The sequence below is a fragment of the Prunus avium genome, chromosome 1, assembly GCF_965620075.1.
Source record: "Prunus avium chromosome 1, drPruAviu1.hap1.1, whole genome shotgun sequence".
Taxonomy (NCBI): domain Eukaryota; kingdom Viridiplantae; phylum Streptophyta; class Magnoliopsida; order Rosales; family Rosaceae; genus Prunus; species Prunus avium.
Window position 1 is genome coordinate 4,531,092 of NC_142284.1, and position 22,119 is coordinate 4,553,210.

At 37.4% G+C, this 22,119-nt stretch overlaps 2 protein-coding genes across 2 annotated transcripts; one reads left to right on the forward strand and one right to left on the reverse strand.

Moving 5' to 3' along the window:
- Positions 1 to 564: 564 nt before the first annotated feature.
- On the forward strand, positions 565 to 5,052 carry LOC110750928 (Inosine triphosphate pyrophosphatase family protein). The gene is given in 8 exon segments (XM_021951318.2): positions 565 to 911; positions 1,011 to 1,075; positions 1,178 to 1,241; positions 1,366 to 1,375; positions 3,895 to 3,926; positions 4,038 to 4,150; positions 4,544 to 4,620; positions 4,716 to 5,052. Coding segments are annotated over 8 exon segments (618 nt in total). The 5' UTR covers positions 565 to 772; the 3' UTR covers positions 4,834 to 5,052.
- A 2,548-nt stretch (positions 5,053 to 7,600) lies between these two features.
- Positions 7,601 to 12,467, reverse strand: LOC110750875 (putative pectate lyase 8). The gene is made up of 7 exons (XM_021951253.2): positions 12,189 to 12,467; positions 11,720 to 11,773; positions 10,983 to 11,057; positions 9,099 to 9,741; positions 8,897 to 9,000; positions 8,632 to 8,770; positions 7,601 to 8,523 (listed from the first exon to the last, which is right to left on the reverse strand). Exons 1-7 carry the CDS (start codon positions 12,287 to 12,289, stop codon positions 8,302 to 8,304), a joined length of 1,338 nt encoding a protein of 445 aa, XP_021806945.1. The 5' UTR covers positions 12,290 to 12,467; the 3' UTR covers positions 7,601 to 8,301.
- Positions 12,468 to 22,119: the final 9,652 nt, after the last annotated feature.

The following is a 22,119-nucleotide window of genomic DNA, read 5'->3' on the forward strand; positions in this document are numbered from 1 at the left end:
GTTGCTTTTCTAAAAGCTTTCCAAAATGGCAGCACCAAAACCATGAGCATGCATGTGTCTTCTTGGGCTTGATTTGTATCGGACTTAGAAGCCTGTGATGTTTGGGCTCACCATAAGTTGACACATGCCTGTTATGCCACATATCGAGTCAACTTATGCAAGGGAAGCAATTACGTGTGCAAGAATTCTATAATGTGGGTCTCATTTAAGAGCCATAGCTGAGGCCTTATCTCTAAACCGTTGGATTAAATTATTTAGTTTGATCCAACGATTAAGAGATAAGACCTCATTTAAGGACCTTATATAAAGCCAACACTATGAAATAACTCGTTATGTGTGACTTAATTTCCGATTTCCGTTACATACATTTGAATTGAGGATAAGCATGTTGGGTTGGGCCCCTCTTTTACTTATCAAATTTGGGCCTTCCAAAGTGGACATGCCCAACGTGCAGTTGACACCCAAGAAAAAAGCCAGTTTTGGTCACATTTTTTATTCAATTAAAAGACGGAAAATTGTATGCTCACAATTCACCTGTTAAAATGTAATTTGTCAAAAGTAGGATGTTAATGGTTTTAGGAGTCTCGTCGCATGCAAATTGCAATAGGTCGTCTCCCTCGGTTGATTCCACGAGACTTCCTTTTTATATCGCACACAAAAGAGAATTGGCCTCCCTCCCTTGCACCCTTAACTTGAGTCAAAACCCAAAATAGGCAAAGGGCCTCTGAGAGACCGAAGTGATCAGCTGACGATAAAGAAACAAGGCGGGAAAATGGCGCTAATGGGAGCAAGAGTAAGTGGGCTGGTGCTGCCAAAGCCGGTGACTTTTGTGACTGGCAACGCTAAGAAACTCGAAGAAGTTCGTGCCATCTTGGGCTCCTCCATCCCCTTTCAATCCCTCAGGCTTGACCGTACGTACAAATTGCAAACCCTCTCGTCCTCCTCCTCCCATTTTTTCTCTAATTTTGTAATTTAATAACATGGGTTTCTGTTTTTTTGGGTTTTGGCAGTGCCAGAATTGCAAGGCGAACCGGAGGAAATCTCCAAAGAAAAGGCTAAGTTGGCTGCTCTTCAGGTTCTTCTTCTATTTCAATCTTATATATATATATATACCCATATATGCATATACATATATATTTTTTTATAATGTGAATGATGCTATTGAATGGATTGGTAGGTAAATGGTCCTGTTCTTGTGGAAGACACTTGCCTCTGCTTCAATGCCCTCAAAGGTCTACCTGGTTAGTGCCCCCTTCTTAATTTATCTTTCTCTCTCTGTATTTTGCTTGATTGTTCCCCCCTTTCTTTTTCTTTCTGTATATTGGGATTATTTATTTCTGATGGGTTCTTTTAAATTCAATGCAGGACCTTACATGTAAGTTTTTCATCTTGCTTGCTCTCTCCAGGTGTTGTTCTATTTACCTGCTCTCTATTTTACTGTACTTTTTAGTAAAGGGCAGATTTAAATTCATTTAATTACTAATCGGTTCATGTTATTAGTAGGTTTTATGAGTGAATATTAGTGATTGGTTACTGTTTAACTTATTTTCTAATTTCAAAGAATGAATGACATTCAATGGATGACACTATTAGAGACATTCATAACCTATCCCCTAATGATCTTCTGTGATATTGATAGCGGTAAAAATTTGGGCACTAACCACAAACCACCTCTTTCAAGTATAACTTTTATTAACGGAGAAATTTGATACGGCATATCTTTGGTCTGGTCCATTAGCAGGGGGGTAAGAGGTTTTATGGTTGGTTGGTTAGTTTGTCATGACTCATACCCAAAGGCAGGGATGGAATCGTTAAAGAGGGTTTAAAGATTGAATCTCTGGAAGCTAAATAGGGGATTTCCCTTGACATATACTTATATTCATTTGGTTATAGTATGTTCATTTGGTTGTGTGTATTGTTGTTTGCTTTGGTCATTTGGTTGTGATGATTAATTTTTTTACCCTTGTTTTCCCTATTCATTTTGTTTATTATTAAATGTGTAGGCCTCTCTCTTTCATGATATGGTGTTTGGAACTTGGAGAATTCTGTTCCTTTTTTGTTTTTTTTTTTATGAACTTTTTCTTCACTCTCTCCCCAGTCTTATTTTCTCACTTCTTGTGGTATTTGATGCTTCATGTTGTTTTCTGATGCAAGATGTTGTTCATTTCATGCATCTTGAATTTGATGACAGTGCTTATACTACAAAACATTTTATGCTTATCTTTTCTACTAATGTAAAATAACCATTTGGTGGCATTTAAGGACAATTTCTTTCTTACCCCTCTGTTAGTCTGGCTTTATGTTTTTTTAATATTGAAAGGCTACAAAGTATTCTACTTAAGTGCTTGATCTATTAAAGGTTGGTTCTTATCTTCTTTTTTCTTCAGGCTTCAACTTCTTGCTAACTTCCCCATCACACTTCCCTTTCTTTTCTTCTTCTGTTGCGTAGTTCCATTTACCCTCTAATAGATTGATCAACATGTGTTGAACACTTCTGCAATAGCATACATGATAACTTTAGAATAATACTCTCTCTCTCTCTCTCTCTCTCTCTACTCTTTGTTTCAGGGTCACAATTTGTTTACATGTTTTTGTAGAAATTGTAAAGCATGACTTGGACTCTCCATGTTTTCCCTCTAAGTTTATTATTAATTGTTATATAATCCTTTAGAACTTTACCTTTTCAATGTGTGATATACTTGGAGAAAAGGTGTTGTTTGTCTAAAGTACTTAGCCATTTCAAAGAATTGTAGCTAAATATCGGTAACTCTTGATCATGAAGATATATTGGATTGCTGAAGTATTAGTGCAAGCTGAAAATTCCAAGGGGGAGAGAAAGGTGAAAAATGTCTTATGGATGGAATGTTGAGAGAAAATAAAATAGTATTTTTATCTGTACATTTGGCTTCAAAAGTTTTCAGAATGTGAGAAAGTAGTATTGTTGTTGTTGTCGTCGTTGTTGTTGTTGCTGCTCCTATTATAGTTGCGAAAATAATTGGAGTTTGAGGGAACAAATCCTTGGTGAGCACATTATGATTATGTTCCATTTTTTATGCTTTTCAATCCTTTATCATATTTATGAATGCCATACCTACTTTTCTCTGGCCTTTGCAGCCTGATGGCTATTTGTTATTGCTGCTTCTCTCTGTTGTTTCATTAAATTTGGCAGTTTATTGTAACTTTGCTTGTTGCTGCTCCTTTTCCTTCTGGTTGACCCATGGGACCCATTATATTTGTTCATTTTTTGTTTACTTTTGAGTATTGATAACATTGTTAGGTAGGATGAAAAGCTGAAGGATAAAGAGGATAAATCAGGAGTGAAGGATGACGGGAAGGAAAGATGTGATTTTCCTTTCCCTTGTTTGGTGGAAGAGGAGGAAGGAAAATATAAGACTCTATTTACAAATGTACCCTTGATATAGCGGGTTGACTTGGGCATGATAATTTTATTCCATGTATTGTGTTTAAGATGTTCATCTTTCCCTTCACCAACTCATCCATGTTTTGAGGGATATGTTGTGGTGGGGCAAAAAGGGGATCCTATCACTCCTACTGAACAATAACGAGACTCTCCTTCCTTCCACTTTTTCCTCTTTCCATCCTTCCCCCCTCCGTCCTACCAAACTTAGCCTAAAGTGAGAGAGAACCTCCTCACGTGTTGATACTTCTCTTGATTCTATTTTGCTCCAATGTTTAAACTTGTTTGTGATCCTTCAGTCTATTTTTCATCTCCATCTAGTCTAATGCTTATTGTTTTCACAAATAGCTAGACTTCCAGTTATGTGGTGTCTCTTTAACAGTCTTAATATTCTTTACAACTCTGGTTTGAAAAACATAAAGACATTTTTAACAAGTAACAAATATGTGATCCTAATATTTTTTACAACAACGCAGCAAGTGGTTCCTGCAGAAGCTTGGACATGAAGGTACTTATTGTGCACTTTCCCTTTTATTTTTGTTCCCACTGCTTCTTTATTACTTGTTGTGAAAATGTTTGTGGTTCTATTTTTCTCAAATGTGTCTTTCATTTTCTTTAGGTCTCTACAATTTGTTGATGGCATATGAGGATAAGTCAGCGTATGCATTGTGTTCCTTCTCTTTTGCAACTGGACCTAACGTTGAGCCTCTTACATTCCTGGGTAAAACTCCGGTATGTAGAGAGTTAGTTTCTAATCCGAATTGTGTCTGCTTTTTTCTTTTCTTTTATTCTTTTGCTATATTCCCCTGTAGAAGGTTTGTATACTATCTATGTTTAACATTCCAAACATGGTTTTGAGGCCATCATATGCCGCTTGATTGTAACTTCCGCCCAAGAAAAATGCTAATGTTCTTAGGTTATATGACAACATTTTTCTTTTCAGTTAGAATGACATCCAAATAAAACATGCAAACTGTTAACTCAGCAGGCAAATATTGGAATTTTAAATTTGAAATTTGTGGCTTTTTCAAATGAAAAAGAATATATAGTTGTTGGAAATGGTTATACAGGATGGCTAACATTTACTAATGTGGCACTAACATGCAATTTGTGGATGAATTCTAGGGGAAAATAGTTCCAGCAAGGGGGCCAACTGATTTCGGATGGGATGCAATGTTCCAACCTGATGGTTATGACCAAACGTAAGCTCATCTTATTACTTCTCAACTTTTACTGTCTTCCTCTGTGGTTCATAGTAATACTCGCAGCTGAATTTTGTTATTTGCCTTTGCTGTAGTTATGCTGAGATGCCAAAGGAAGAAAAGAACAAGATTTCTCATCGCTCCAGAGCTCTTGCACTGGTGAAGTCTCACTTTGCTGAAGCCGAGTACACTTTCTAGACTAACTCTCAGTAAGAGTGAATTTTCCTTATCTTGTTGCAACATAAGACGCTTCCAAAGTATCGCAAGTTTTTTCTCTTAGTAGCGGTGTTTCCAGTTCCCTATAGGAGAGGATAGTGTGGAGGAACAGCTTTCTCACATATGCTGTAAACTTTTATAACAGTGATTACACACATTTCAGACAAAAGTATTTATGAACTAGATATAGAAAAAGAATAACTCTATTTCGAGCCATTGGATTTTTACTAGTTCTGTTCTGCCCCATATATTGATGCAATCTTTAAGCAATGTGAATTACCTATTTTATACTTACTGCACAAGAAACACTTGAAATAACTTGCTCTAGCTTTATGCTGCACCAAAACACTTGAAATGACTTTGCCGAGCTTTATTGTCGATCAAAAGCATTGCCGATTGATCATCCGAATTACTGTTCATGGTGTTCACTTACATTGTACATTGACCATTTTACACAAACAACGTTGGTTCCATTCTTTATTTCCTTTCTCTGAAGTTCAGCTGCCGCAACCCCAGCACCAAGTCTACGTATTGTTGGTTGATCTTAATAGGAAAATCAAGACCAGTTAAAGTAGTGAGAGACTTACTGTTCAAAACAGAAGACAAGTTTCCCAAGTTTTACTTTTCAAAGCCTAAGACAAGTTTCCCAAGTTCTACTAAAACAAGATCTTTAAGATAGATTTGGAACCTGTTGTTGTCATTTAGTGTGTTCTAGGCAGCGTTCAGTATATGTTCCAAATCTAGAGTAGGGTTTGGTGTTTGGAGAACCAGTAAACTGCAACTTACAAGGTACTTAACTAGTTAATTTGGACCACAAGTAAGATTGGGTTCACTATTAACCATTTGGATACCTTATTTTTTCTGCCAAGCAATGCTCAAAGCCTATCTTACCTAACTCCTACCAAATAGGGCTGCCTCATTCGTCTTAAATTATGCTCACTAACAACCGTAGTATACGCAAGTAAAATACGTCAAATGTAGGGACTTGTTCTCAAGGGTTGAAAAACCTCATGGCAATCGAAGATGCTATACGTCGGTATTACAAATACTTGTGTTGTCAGATTGCGCATCCGGACCACACATTTAGAAAAAAATCAAAATGATCAACTGGTCCATATTTATGATTGGCAATATAAAATGCTTACGCTTGTGATTTGCGTATATGAACACTTTATTCATCTCACCCATCTTCCTCCCGGTCACTTCAACTATTTTGGCTAATACCCTTCTCAGATGGACTTTCTTTTGAAGGTCAAGAAAATTGAAAAAAAACAAAAGTCTTTACTTGTCCTTTTTTTTTTTCGGTCTTGGGAAAACGTGTCGTGATCAATGTGAAGCCTTAACACGATCTCACTGTTTTTTCAATTGTTTTTCTCTAATGAGATTGTCGGTACAAGACGCCAGAATTCTTGGTACAGAAATTTTTGCTTTCTTTTGGGTTAAGTTTTGGAGAAGAGGAAATTGAAACTCGAGTCAGAATTCAGGGGGCATATCTATAATTAAGTTTTTTCGTTTTTAACTTTAAGAAAGGACAGTTGTTGCCGTTATAATCAGAATTTTACTGAAGATGCGAAACCACTGAAACCAAGTTGTGTTACAGGTCAAGATAACGCAACCCATGAAAAAGGAGATCACTTTTATTTCAAAAATTCAAAGCCAAATCAATAAGGCTAAGGTTGATATATGCGTATAATAATAATAAGAAGTTGGGCAGCAGAGAAAATGAGAATGAGAGATGGTCCCATCCCATGTCTATTTATTAGGGCGAATCAAAACCCTCACATGCCAAATGGGGCCCTGCCTCACATGCAAATTGCAAGGCTATCTATAATCTAATCCCCCAAGTCATTTTTTTCACAAACGATTGGAAACGATTGGAAGATTAATACACTCACAACTAGGTATCGAAGGAACCACATCACAACTTGATATCCATGTTTCGAACTAAGGCCCCTTTGTTTTGTTTCCAACTTTATCCGCCATCCATGTTTGGTGGTCATACTCTGAGCCACTACATGTTAGGGGGGAGGCCATAATCCAACATTTATTTCTTTTCTTGTCCCCACAAACTCATAGTGGGGCGTGGGGCATTTGGGACACCAATTTGGGTCACTGAAACTGATGCACATTCTTGCATAGTGTTCAGAATATATCCGTTAGGGATATTTGGTTGCACTTGAATACGTTGCTTTCTTTCTCAGCATTGGTTTGTTTGTATTTATGTATTTTTAAGGATTGTATATATACTTGGGATATAACAATTTCTCCTCCACAAATAACCCTAGCCTTTAACTTTGCAAGATATATGACTTGCATTTCCTGAATCATCATAATCAAGCATTAGGATATTAGGATATGATTCTATTTAGCCACCGGTTCTTATTCACAACCCGACAACATCTGATAAGAAGGGAATTTCTGAATTGCCCTCTTTTGATAACAACTCTCTTTTAGTTTTTAGAAAACCATTTTCATTTCTCACTTGGAGATGTTATGTAGAGTAGATCGTCATGGATCGATGATGGTTGGTTCAATTCTAAACATACCCATATTTCATATTGGGGTTATTACATTCCGAATCATGATTAATATGCTTATTGTCTTCTTCCATTAAGCAATTGCGTCTAGTAATTCATCATTTGGTAAAGATGATGATAGTGGTAAGAAAAAGGTGATTTGATTATGGTGGTTTGGTTGGTAAATGACTTGGATGTCATGTGGTGTGTTTGGGAGAGCACATGGAAGAATAACGAGTGCCGGCAGAGAAACAAACACTGACAATGAGCATAATGATAGAAAAAGAGAAACCACAATTACACAACCAAAAGTAAAAGATTGCTTCCATTGCCATTTGCCAAAGGAAAAAAGAAAAGCTTAAAAAGTGAAAAAGGAACAAATCATCACTGCAATTGCTGCTATGCTCTATTGACTAAAACAAAGTCGTCCTTTCATAACTCAAATTTGACATTCATATCATACTATTGCTTGCTTGCTTGCTTGTAAGACTCTAGACAAAAGAAAAAAGAAGAAGGAAAAACCCACAAAATCATTCATATCCTATAAAACCCAAATGTATGCAGACAAAAACACTGACACTGGGAGGAAGAAGAAGATAGACACACAAACGGTGGTTAGAACTTGGAACATGATGGGATGAAACAGAATGAGACCAAAAGGAAAACAAAAAGAGAAAGGGGGCAAAAGAAAAAAAAATGAACAACGCTTCTGCACCTGCTCCTAAAAATGGCATTGTATTTTTCAGTTGAAGCAGACCGAGGTTGACCAATAACAGAAAGACAATGTGGAGGGAGGCAAATGGATTGGACGATATGATGACATGTGTAAATCAATGTACACTTGCCAAATTTTTTTAAAATAGGAAAAGATGAAGGGTAGAATTCAATTGATGGAATATGTGGAAATTGGGTAGAAGCTATATAATCGGTAAAAATGGGAAATGAGATACTAGCAGGGATGGCCTCTGCGGCAGGGGAGTGCACCAGAACCTGAAGTTATGGCTCCAACCATGGAAGAGGACTTGGCTCCCAAGCTTGAGGCCCTGGCATAGCTTGCTGAAGCTCCAGCTCCGGATGGAGTGAAGTAAGCACCATTCAGAAGCAGGTCTCCTTCTGATCTCCAGTTCCAGCTCTTCCATTGGGTTGTCGGTGTCTCGACCCTCTTGGTAACCTTTAAAATGCAAATTTGTCATCAACAATCAGTTAGTATGTGAACCTCATCATGATTCATAGCAAACAACCATTATTTGACAAGGAAATATGATTAGGACTAAATTACCTCCTTTGCAAAGGGGTTGGTTGGAGCAGCATATCTGTTGCCCTGGCTGTTGATGGTGGGCTCTGCACTTCCACCAATGGCATACATTTCCCAGTGAGTGTAGTCGTTGTTCACCACATGGAAATACCCGTGCCTACACCTGCATTGTCCATAGTCCATGTCTTAATCTTATCAGAACCAAAAACGAATAGCGGTACAACAAATTGGTATCGCATTTCTGCTGTCGATAAGCCAATCTGATTTCATTATTGAACTGAAGACTTACCTTGGCATTCTTTGGATAAGTCCCTCCCCAAAGTGGTTGTAAGCAATTGTCACTTGCATTGCCTTGTCTCTGGTATAAGAGTCACTATGGCCCAACAGCATCACCTGGTTTTCAATAACATAGATATCAATGTCAAGATTTAAACAGAAAAGTAAACACATGGAAGTAAATAGTAATTAGAGATTCAGAAGAATTTACAGACCTCATTGTGGTGGGTAAAGTGGTTGTTGGAAATGGTAATTGCAGTTGAGCCCATGACAGCATCAACAAGACCATCAGCACAGTTGGAGAGAGAATTGTGGTCAACCCATATATGGCTCGACCCGAAGATGGAGACAGCATCACCATCAGCCATTGTCCGCCACCCGAAATGAGATGGAGAGCTCCTCACCAAAGCATTTCCTGTGGGCTTGCAGTCATGGATATGTAGACCATGAATTATGATATTTGTAACAAATTGGATTGTGATGCATGCTCTATTAGCAATGTGAACATTGACTCCGCGGCCATCAATGGTCTTGAAGCTGTTCATGATGAGCTCCTGCTTCAATTCTATCACCATGTCTCGCTTGAACACAATCCAGAGAGGCTCGTTCTGGATGACAGCGTGGCGAAGAGTACCGGGTCTGGGGTTAACAGGATCATCATCACCAGGGTCAGTGACAACATAGAAGCGACCATCACGACCACCAATGGCATTTCTGCCAAAACCAATGCCGCAGTCTGCAAGACGCTTGCGGTTTTTCTGCCAGTTTGGATCACAACGCCAGCAGTCATCAATTGGATTGCCAGTTCCACATGAGAAGAAGCCCAGCTTCCTTCTCTCAGTGCTGTTTCGGATACTCCTGCAATATCAACAGTGTTTCTTTTTACTGTCAACATTATTGTAAAAAACAAAAGCTCTTTCATCATAATTCAAACAAAAGCTCTTTCACCACAATTAAAAACACAATTACTTTTATTCTTTGCTTTATATGTGTCCAGTACAAAGCACTATTGCCTAAACATACTTTAAAAAGTTAAAAGTAATTTCTACTGGGATGTTGGTGGTGGCAATTTCTCCCTACTTTCTTCATTTGTCATGTAATGTATTTGGCAAAAACCTAGTCACACTACATGACAGGATAGCACACAAAGAGAGGAAAAAGCAAGTATTTTGTCCATTTGTGAGGGAAAATTGCTCAGTGTAACGGATAGAAAATTGCTCTCTTGATTTTGGCCCAGAAACAGAAACACCTTCTAATCATTGTTTTGGCAGCGCACGGGTGAAACCTATCACATTTGGTTAAAAGTTCCAAAATGCGACCTGATTCTATAAGATCTAAATCTATCAAAATCATTACAGCCAAAGATTTACCAAAAAGATTAATAATAGTAACACTAAGGATCATTAAAAGCAAGGAAAAGAGGGGTGTAAAAATCCCATAGCATCTTTATTGGCTGGCCTAATCTGTGACATAGACATGCATATACAAATCAAATTTCGACCAACACTCAGCAATTATAATAGGTGGTGTGTCCTAGACACTATCAAATTCAGTACACAGAACTAAAGCTAAAAGCTTGGTACCCTTCAAATGTAGGACATAGTGTATGTTTAGACAAGGAAAGAGGCATGTGGAAAAGGGAAAGTATATGCCAAGTCTAACATGGAACAGGGAAAATACGACCGACAGAAAAGGGAAAGTAGAAAATGCATAATGCAAACAACTTCAAGCATTTATGACAGAAAAGGCAAAGTGAAAATGGCATAAATAGAAGGCAGGGCCAATTCATGAGAATGCAAACGACTTCAGGCATTTGCAAAATTAGAAACTGAGTTAATTGCAATTGCCAATTGGGTCAGTTGGGTTAGGTCCAAATTCATAAGAGCTAGCTACCCCACCCACCAAAACCTCTCATCAGTGAATGCAGTCAAATGTTCATCTGCTCAGTTCTCTTTCTTCTTTTGAGATAAAATTTGGTTTATTTTATTATACCCCATGTGCATTTCACAGTCACATGCTCATACCAGAAAATATAGACACAGTGGTGACACATAAAAGTTGAGAGAGAGAGAGAGAGAGAGAGAGAGAGAGAGACCCACATGTCAACCATGGCAACAACCTCCTCTGGGTCATCAACTGCATGCTTATTGAAGCTCTCATCATCCTCAGCCACCCTGAAAAAGCAATTAAGCAACAACAACAAAAAATTGAGCAAAAACCAAACCCAGAAAAATTACCAAAACCCAATAAACCATAAACCTCCAAAACATTCACTGTCACCAAAAAAACCGTTGGGTTGGGTCAAACTGACCAATAAAAAAATTGGCGAATCGGAGATTGACACGTTTCAGTCGCAGGAAGCGAGTAGGAAACAAAAAGTAAAAGACACAGCGTCTATGGAAAGCACGATTCACAGTGTGTACGAGTGCAGTGCTCGAGGCCATAGCCGAGGGGTAGACACTGTCGACTAAAAACCGTTAAGGGGCGTTTTTTGTGCAGAGGGAAGAAAAAACTAGTCGGCGAGAGGGCAGATGTGGAATTAAGTGTATTGGCTGAGGGCAATTATGGAAATGTTGTAAAATGAGAAGCCACAGAGAGAGAGAATCCGAGGGGAACAAACATAACGGAATAAACGGCCCAGATCTTTAGATCCAGATCTTGACGGTTGAGATTGTTATTAGCCGTTGGGATAAGAACAGAACAGAATCATCCAACGGCTTAAACGGGAGGAGGGGACAAACGAAACGGTTTAGATCCATCCACGTGGACAAGAACAAATAATAAAAACTAAAAGAAAGAATTAACGTTGGGAGGGGTTTTTGGTTTGGTTACGGACCTGGCCGCCATTGATGAGTTGCTTGAGCTCTGCAACTCCTCTGTTCCTCCATTTCTGCAGAGAAAAAAATTCCAAAATTAAAAAAGAAACATAAATAAAAGGTAATGACATGAAATTCAAGCACAGAAAATAAGCAAACACCCCCATTGACGGACAAGTTCAAGAACTCCCTCTCTCTCTCTTTCTCTAATTCTTTAAGGTTCAAGTGAGCTCTTGTTGCTCTGCTACTTTGAGAAGAGAAATTAAGGAAGAAAAGGAAAATGCCATGAAAAATGGGGTTGGCCAAAATTCTAGAAACCTGTAATTTCTACTAAAGTACGACGAATGTAGCTCCATTTTTCCACTAAGGAACCCCATTTCTCTTAAAGTAGCAAAGCACTCTTTTGCCTCACTCACTCAAATTCCACTGAACCAAACAAGCCCATAGAAACAGAGAAGTAGAGAGAGAGAGAGAGAAGCAAAAGTAAACCTGTTTCCAGAGATCTCAGCAATTGCAGCAACGAAGCAAAGCACAAGAAGCACCGCCAAGAAAGCACCAGTAACCCATCTCTTACTCTCAAACACCGCCATTGCAATCTCTCTGTGTTGCTGTGAGGAGAGAATGTGAAGTGGAGCAGAGAAATTAAAGACACGCCCACACACAAACACACAAAGAAATGAATGTGAAATGCAGAGGGAGAGAGAGAGAGAGAGAGAGAGAGAGAGCAAAGAGAAAAACAAGTGTGAGTCAGAGAATGAGGAAGCTCACACAATCACTCCCATTTATATAGACACCCGCATTGTGCACCCACTCCTTTCTTTAACGCCGTTTAGTCGTTTACAGTTATCTAACTAACACCAATATCAGCGTTGATTTTTTTTGACTCCCCGGGATTAGGTTCACTCTAACCCAACAACCAAACAACCTCCACCACCAACATTAACTGCTCTCACCCAAACAAACACAGCCCCTCTATACAGACGCCTTTTTACTTTTTACTGCTTTTTACTGCGAGACCCCCAACTAACATTTTACCGCAGGCCTATCCGACCGACGCCTTTTCTTGCCACATCAGCAGCGGCCGTTACGGAGGAGAGAGAGAGAGAGAGAGAGAGAGAGAGAGAGAGTACGGACTGTCACGGGAACAGATGTCACGGTATTCTGCTGGTTTTGCGCTAGGATTAAAAGAAGTAAACTAAAACGCAAATTCCTTTTTTTTAATTATTATTTTTTATAATGGCGTGTTTGGGTCGAAATGCAATTCGAGGCGGTAATCACGGCCATAAGGCTTTGTTTGACTACCCCCATTGTTTCAAGTGGTTAGAGGGGCAATGCTTACAGCCTGTGTACGCAATATATTTCTCTTTGGGTTTTATTTAATTTTGCTGTGGAATTGAAGGCATTGTTTGGTGGCAGTTTTAAAGGGCTTTATTCCCAGCTTTTCTGTCTTTATTTTTAATTAAATTTTCTCTCTTTTTAGGTCGTGGCTTGAACTTTGAAGTCTTCTAATGGCTATATGGTGGTTACCAACTCACTCAAAACGTCAATTTCCAGCAAATCCCCATGTGAAGCTAAAATTTATATAATTCAGTGTAGAATTTGAGTGTGGAAATTCCAAAGACAAACTGAGTATTCAAATTTGGCAACAAAGACTTTGAACCATGCATATCCATAACTAAACCGGTGCCAAGGTCTTGATGATCGCTCTTTTCTTTCCTTTGCAAATCTTACGTCCTTTGCCGGAGATCTCAACCCCCCACAAGTTGTATCCAGATTTGGACATCAACACAAGATGTTAATTTGAAAGCTCATTTTGAATTATAAATTACTATGTGTGCAAGGCACCAGATTCAAGAATGATTAAAGCTTTCACATGTTAAATGAAACTCTCAGTCGGGGATCGTATTTGGTTTGGTAGCAACAGAATTGAAGCCATCAATTTCAGCTATAAATGCTAAAATGCATAGGAATTTAATGCTCGATAAATTGTGGCCAAAGTCTTCAGCCCTTTCTTCTAGCCCAAAAATATATGACACCTTTTCGTTATCAAAATTAGTTATCAATCTCAGCTCAACTCATATTTTTATCATTCATCTAATCGCTTTCGTTTCTTTTAAGCTATTTTTTATTGTTTGTGATTCAAACTTGAGATCGCTTTCAGAGCATAACTAATGCTAAACGAAAATAAAACTTTCCAAGGGTGCAGGTATTGTCATTATATTGGTAACTTAGGGTTTAAACGGATAATTCTCTAAACGCTCTACAACAACCAGATATATATTGGTGATTATCATCTCAAACTATATGCATGTATAGATATATGTTTCAAACACAGGGATGATGCAATAGAATTTCAGTGTAGGACTGCAATATTACAGTGGGGCCTTGATATTTTTTCAACTTTGGGGCCTTAATATTTTGAATACGGGAAATATGGGTTAAAATCTTGAAGGTTTTATTTATTTGTTAGTCAAATGTCTTATTTATTGTAGCTTAATTACATGGTTGAAGAGTAAATTAAGTGTAGGCAGATGCTCACACTAGGCTCTATGTAGGTCCGTCAGTGACTATATACATCTTCTTATCTTCAATAGGAACCTCCCATGAAATAAATTATGAGCTACGATTCTTTTATATTTTATGCTAAATTATTACAAGCAGAAGCAGTAAATACGTTTAAGTACTGTCTATATGTGTGTGTACATAGTGGTAGGTACCGTATGTGATGATCTAATTAGGGAATTTGTATTTTCTTGGTTCACAAGAAATTCCGTAAATGATCTTACGTTCAAAACTCTATCGTTCTAATTAGCCTATCGTTCTATTTATTCACCACAAGGAGACATCAATAAGTTAAAATAGAAGAGGGCAAGTAATATCTAATTAGGGTTTTTGCTCGGTTCACAAGAAATGCCCTAATTGTCTTTCCTTTTGACCCAAACTAACCCTAATTAATTACTTTAAAGTTTTACTTATTCACCGCAATGAAACACATAAATAAATAAAAAATCGATTCGAAAAAAGTAGCAAAATAAAAAAGAAACAGTAGTTAAGTTGGACTTGGAAGTGGGAACACAAACTTGAATGTTGCTAGACCCAAGAAAATGGGCCAAATAAAGGTTTAAATGGTAATTAGGCAAATGGAATTTGAATTTTGGAGGGTTTTCACTAATTAACTTTTCGGGGGCACGATTATTATGCAAAAACCCAGTGGTTCTTATGATGGCAAACTTGTCACGCCTTTCCATTTGCTTGAGGTCTTGCCCTTAATTCTCATCATGCAGTACAAAAAGGTACACATGCACAGGAACACCATCATCATCTTCTACTCGAACCAGCGCCATTGATTGTATGGACCAATCTTGCTGCATGGGTTTGGGTTCTGAGAGAGCTTTGACTTTTTGAGTTAACAAGCTTAATTGAATCATTAACTTGTAAAAAAGTAAAAGTAAAACAACGCTATTTCTACATGCTTTTAAGAAAAAAGTGTTTTACTAATGTCACAAGCTGTCTTAATATTATGAAACAAATTAAGATTAGAGGAGTGTCTTTAGTAAATTAAGAATAATCCAATTAATATAGTCGGTCGGGTATATATAGCTCAATTGGTTGAGCTCTTCCACCTTTACCCACGTAGGCAGAGATTCGAAATCCTCAAATACCTAATGAATATTTGTGTAAAACCTCTGTTTATGTTAGTTTGTAAAACCGCTTATGATCTCTAAACATATTTGCAAAAATTAAGTATTGCATCTAATCAGATATGGTCCACAACATTGGTTGCATCTAATCAGATATGTAGTTAACCATAATGAATCTCTGTCCCTTGAGATTAACAACTTCCAAGTTAATTAATTTCTCTCTTTTGCTTTAATAATAATCACTGTTTTTGATTAGTCAATTTGGTACGTTGATGAGTGAGATTATTGAAGGAGGCCCCACAAAACCATCAAGCACGAACAATCTTCACACTTGACATACACGCAAGAGAGAGAGAGAGAGAGAGAGAGAGAGAGAGAGAGTTGCTTTTGAGACTTCTAATTTTTACTCAATTGCATCTTTTTACATAATGAAAAGTAAAAGACAGATTTCGTAGGGCAATGTTTGCTTTGCTACCAGAAGTGGATTAGCTTTTGTGCTTTTTTCCCCTTTACCCAAAGCAAGTGAGTTGCAGCCAGGACTTGCACAGTCTTCACTTGAGACCGAGCCTTGATTTATGCAATGGAATGTTCTCTAATGGACGGACCATTTTGAGCCGCCGAGTATTTCGGCCATTAACCAATCAACCTATTTTTTTTTTCCTTTTTTTAGATTCTCTTTACATATTCTTATGCCATGGTGCTTATGGTTTATCACAATTTTCAATCTTGATAAATGTGGTTTCAATTTTATAATTTTACCCATGTTGGTTTATTTCTCTTATCAATTCTTCAACTTCTGTCGATTTTGTATAACTTTGGCTTTAACGTGCAACGGCAATTTTTGTATTCAATATCACTTCATCGATTAATATAACACTAAGGGTTTGTTTAAGTGATTTTATGGAGAAATACATGCCCATAATCACTTTATATGGAGAAGTACGTGGGAGGCGCTTCTCTCCATAAGTGATTATGGCCGTCTTAGAATCACTCAAAACGAACCCTAACTTCACTCCAAATAAACTCGATAATCTTGGGTTAGAAGATCCCCGAGTTTTCCCCAAAATCATGTTTTAAAGGCTTGAGCTATCACCCTTCCAACTTATCAAGTGACATTGAACACGAAACACTCTTAAGCAAAAACTAGCAGACCGAACAGTTTGTTCATGTTGAGGCTTGGTGGGTTAGCATAGGCTGTGTGGGGCTTAGATTATCAGTTAATATCATAATTAGCCACTTCCTTAAGCTTAAAACTACTTTGTCATTAGATAGATTCATTCATGCTTGACCTAAAATAGACATTTCATTAAAAAGGGCGTCTTGAATCAAATCAAAGGTATCCTAAACTAAACAAACAAACCTATAGTAGCTAAAACACTCTTGTATGCATAAACTGAACCCAAACAAAATAATGGTGTCAAGATATCACAATTGGAGCAGAAATTTCCATGGACGTCCTTTAGCCCCTTAATTATCTCACCAACCTCGAATTAGTAGATCTATTTGGTAATTTTGGGGGTTATGTCATTAGGTCGCATTCGCTTCCAACAAAATGACTTGTTGTTGGATTAGGCAAGTAGTTATTATATATACTGCATTGAAGCATGTAGGGTGGCTAACCTCATAGAAAAGGATGGGGATAATATTGAAAGCCCACCAAATATTTAATATACCTAAACATGGTTTGCTAAAGTACCGAACGCAGCAATGTACGTACAAAATACGAATTTAGGCATTTCGCCTACTTCAATAGCTAGGGAAATATAACGCGCATTCAGTGACTTTTAGATGTTATTTTTACAGTCCTGAAACTCATTGTTCTAGGACTGGAGAACGGAATTACAACCCTAGCAAGCATGGTTAATTTGGCATCGCGCTAATAAACTTCATTAAAGGATTAATCATAGAAGACTATCAATCACTCTCCATCAAAATAATTTTGTTAGATGAACAGATCCCCCTTTCTTTTCACTTACCCAGTTGACTTCAGAAAAAGGAAAATTTGAAGAAACTCTTTTTCAACACATTGTTGCCAGCGTCGTCGTCCCAACAAATGCACTCAAATTATTCTTTAAAGAAAAAGAATAAAACTATATATAATTGTCCTTCAATAATTCATATTGAATCAGATTAGGTTTGTGCTTGATGATGATGATGATGATATATATATAATGGTTCACATCAGCACATGGTATGATCTTGGTGCACAACCACTCATATATATACAATGCAACATTGTCTTGAAAATGATGACATTAATTTTGAAAAATAATTTGGATAAGTGTTCGTTTTTCCATGGCCTAATTTAATTTGACTTCGGAATATATCCAATCCCAATTGCAAGCGAAGATGATGGTACGTACATTGGTTGGGAGGTGACAATCGAGCTACAACATTATGCATGTGACTGCCATGTGCATGGTGGAACCATTTGTACGTACACTGTACACTGTACACATCACCTATATATGAATCCTCTGTATATTATTTTAGCAAATTTAAGGAGTTGCAATCAAATCATATCTAACCAAAATATTAAATACCACATTTATTTTCTTTTTCTTGTTTGGATGGAGAACGATTTATGCTGCTCACTCGCTCACTTGTTATTTTCGGATCCAATTTCACCACCTATTAACTATCTAATTCAATAAATATATATTCGATGGATTTAAAACATGAATGAGATGATACATATATATGTGTCTATGCCGGCAAAATTTTTTAAGTTATTATTAATTCACTCATATTATAACATGTGTTTTTATTTATTAATAGTCAATTACGGATTTACGAGAAGAGAGAGAGAGAGAGATAACTGCTCTAATTATGAAATAGGGAATCGAACTCAGGTGAAAAGGATTAGACACGCTACTTTGATTAGTTGACCTAACTCGCGTCTACATACTTTAACCTAAATTAAATTATGTGTGATGCAACGAGATATTATTAATTTTCTTAATTTCATGGACCCCACCCTTTCATATGTGTATACATTGCACTCCTATATTATTGTAAATTAAAGTAGTTTCGTGAGGTTGCAACACAAATAGTATTGCATGAAACTGGAAATGAAAGTTTAAAAGGGGGGAAGAAGAAGCAAATAGTTAGATCAAAGAGTTCCATAGAATTGTATAGTCTAGTCCCACATTATTTATTTATTTATTTAGAGAGATAAGTTTCCCATTATTTATAAATACAGTTGGATGCAAAGAGACCCCAATTTATGCAAGCACACAATTGGATGCAATGCAAAGTGTCAAATCTTATAAATCATTTTCTCTCTCTTTTCTCTCACGTTCTCAGCAACCAAACATCGCACCCATCTCCATCTCCAGGCTCCAGCCTCCGGTGGGGGATTAAATGGGTGGTCGAAGCCTGAACCCCCAACCACCTCTTTTCTCCCAAAACCCAAAAGTTTGTCGTGGGTCCCGAATGTTGGTTGGGGTCCGCAGTGGGACCCAGAAATGAACTAACCGACTATAGAGTCACATGGCAATGCCTACTCACATGCCCACCCACACCCAGCAGCGCTCATTAAGGAACTTTCCTCATTTTTATTTACTTATATATTTCTTTTCTTTTTTTAAATGGAATATCGAAATTATTTTTGCTTGCGGAGTGATTCGCGGGGCTTCCTATCTGACACGTCAGCAGGGAGTCCACGTGGATTGTACGTACGGTCAAAGCAGGGTGGAGGTTGGTGCAAATGCAAAGCGACCATCTCCCAACTGAAAGAATCTTCTCTTTGAAAAGCTTCTTATCCACAGAGAGAGAGAGAGAGAGAGAGAGAGAGAGAAAAAAGGTTTTGATGGTTGACAGAGAATAAAGCTGATCTGTTATGGTATGTTTCTCTTTTTTTAATTTTTATTAATATATAAAAACAGCATTTTCTATTAAACTTTAACATTGGTCACCCAAAAAAAATGGTTTTGTTTGGATTTTATAATCAGAAAAGTTGGCGTTTGTTTTCTTTGGTTAAAATATTGAGGGGAATGGGAGAGATCTTCATAAAATGATGTATTTTGTATTTTTGTAATTTAAATTGAGGAAAAAGTTATGGCCTAATATATTTTAGATCCTCTTGATGAATAAAATAGTAATTTATAGCCACAAATCACTCCACGACTTAATATAATCACATAATATTTTCAAGATACGTCTCTTTATGACAAGAATAACCTTCCAAAATATGAAGGCCTTATTAGCTTTCAACCTATGGTATGCATTTACTATTTAAGAGAGAGGAAAAAAAAAACAAGAAGAAGAAGAAGAAGACCACGACATATGCTAGATATGGTATGGATGTGCATGGAATAAATTAATAAGTTCTTTTTACAAACATTTCAGATAATGTATTAATTTATGATTCCACTCAAGTTTTTTTTTTTGTTTTTAACATTTCGAATGTACGAGAAGGAGGTTCAAACTCGGATGTAAGGAGGCGAGCACATTGCCTTGACCAACTATGGCGTAAGCCACATTTGCATGACTCCACTCACGTTTACTAACACAAAAAATATGTGAGTTTCGTCTTAAAATACGTAATCCAATACTCTCGAAAACAGTAACTAAACCAACTAGAAAGATAGTTGACTCAATTGACATTCATTTTCTCCTATATTTCCAAACAATAGTTTAGATTGTGATTAATGATGAGAATTAATAAATATTAACAATAAGAATCAACTCCCTATTTTAATTCCATGTGGTTAGTAAACAGCTCTAAAGGGGCATGTATGAATAAACTTTTACCGTCGGAAAGTACGGGTTAATGTGATAGGGGCGTTAACTCCTCTATGTTTATTTGGGGTAAGGATTATGGGATGGGAAATACATACTTTATCATGTTGTATAAGCATGAAATGTGTTTTAACTTAGTCAAGAAGGTTTTTGTTGCCTTCTTTCCCCTTAGACGTAATTCTTCACCTCTACAATTTCAGGTACTGTGCCATGCAATATTGGGGAATTGAATTGAAGCGACTGAGGACGTGCACTTGCGACCTTGTCAAGCAGATTTTTGTAAGGTCTAATTAACAAAGAATTGTTGACATACTTCTGCAGTGTCTCTTTTTCTCATGCACCGCGCTGTTGCAATATGGCAGCTCATGAAGATGCTGGGTTTGCAGCAAAACTTGATGGCGCTTATGTTTGGAATAGGTGGCCACCGAATTGGCTTCATCCAACATTAGCAAATTATGTAAACTCACTCTCATCATAAATGCAATACACCTATCGTTTGACCAAAAAAAAAAACCCCAGTCTTTTAAAGTTTTCTAGAGAACTGTACTTCAGTAGTAAATTCTTTGGCTAAACCATGTTTTTCAATTTGTAAATGAATGGTTGCTTCTAATGTGGATGTCCAACATTGAGCTTTTCTCGACTCGAATGTGGATGTTGAAAACTTCTTTCGGATGATGGAGAGCCTCAAAAGAGAAGATGGTGGAGATAGGAATGCTTATATCTGCTGGAAGCATAGACAAAAAACGTGAGAGCAACAAGGCAATCCAATAGTCGTAGGGTGGTACGACAGTGGAAAAGTGGACCAAACTCTCCCTCTTCCCCCTTAAGTGCACCCAAGTTCGATTCACGTAGAAGACAAACTTGAGGCAACTCAATTTAATACTCCCCCTCCCCCTTCCTATACCAAATAAAAAGAATGAAAAAAAACAAGGCAATCCAATAGTCAAACATGGAGGAAAGATGAAGTAACTTCTTGTAGAGTGATTGTTCCAAAAAACGACAAGTGTTAAAAATGAATGGTTTTAAAAAAAAACAAAAGAAAAAAAAATTGTATTCATAAATTAGGCAAAAAGACCATCAACCATAAGGGCAAATACAAATGCCCATAAAGAGGTAATACAAATATAGAAGCATAGTAACCTCATAGCTAGGGTTACTCCAGATACATGCAACAAACCAGACATGAATCACGTCGCCCAAATCAACTATAACTTTTAACTCTCACAAGTACAAAATATAAATAGAGACTAGAAAACAATCAAACACCCAACTCACAAGGAGTTGATGCAATTATTACAAAATAAGGAAATTGCAAACAAACAACCAAAAACCAATAGAGCCACTACTGCCGTTGTTGTCACCGCCACCATAGACGTTGTTGCCGCCTTGGAGACAAAGAACACCACCGAGATTGCAGCCAGTCACCTTCCAACTAAGACACCAACCAACAAAACCACAAATCCAAGCAGATCTAGACACAAGTAACCTCCCCACAATTAAAACCCCAAATCCAATAGGTGGGGAATAGGAAAATAAGTGGGGAGGTAATTAAAAGAGAGAGAGGGAGAGAGGAGGAGGAGTGGCCTCCTCCCCCTCTCCTCGGAAATAGCTAAAGAGGTTTGAGAGAGCGAAGGGAGGCTAGGGTTTAGGGACAGCCGAACAAAATATATTTAAAAATGAATGATTATTAACCCTCAATATGAAGTTAATTGTAATCCTCAACCTTATTACAGTAGTAAATATTAACTCAATATTATTTGAAACTTTTTAGTATAAAATCACCTTGTGCCCTACAGCTTGTTAGTTCCTGGCATTCTTGCCTAACTAGATTATAATTAAATTTCATCAAAATGGCTTGGACAAGATGATGCATTGTGTTAATTAACCCCACATTCACATGGTTTATGGTTTACTAAATCTTTGCTTTTGTGCGAAAATCAAGCTTAAGGTAATGTTGTTGATCTTTGCTCGACCAACCAACCAAAAAACATATGAGGGGAAATAGTGGGCTCCAAAATCTTGGAAAAAATGCAATC

Bases quoted from the DNA above. Each gene is read 5' to 3' on its own strand.
- LOC110750875 (XM_021951253.2), bottom strand. From the start codon at position 12,289: ATGGCGGTGTTTGAGAGTAAGAGATGGGTTACTGGTGCTTTCTTGGCG. The intron at 9,001-9,098 runs GTCTGTAAATTC...ATTGAAAACCAG, and splicing joins ACTTTACCCACCACAATGAG to GTGATGCTGTTGGGCCATAG. The intron at 8,771-8,896 runs GTAAGTCTTCAG...TGGACAATGCAG, and splicing joins CTTATCCAAAGAATGCCAAG to GTGTAGGCACGGGTATTTCC.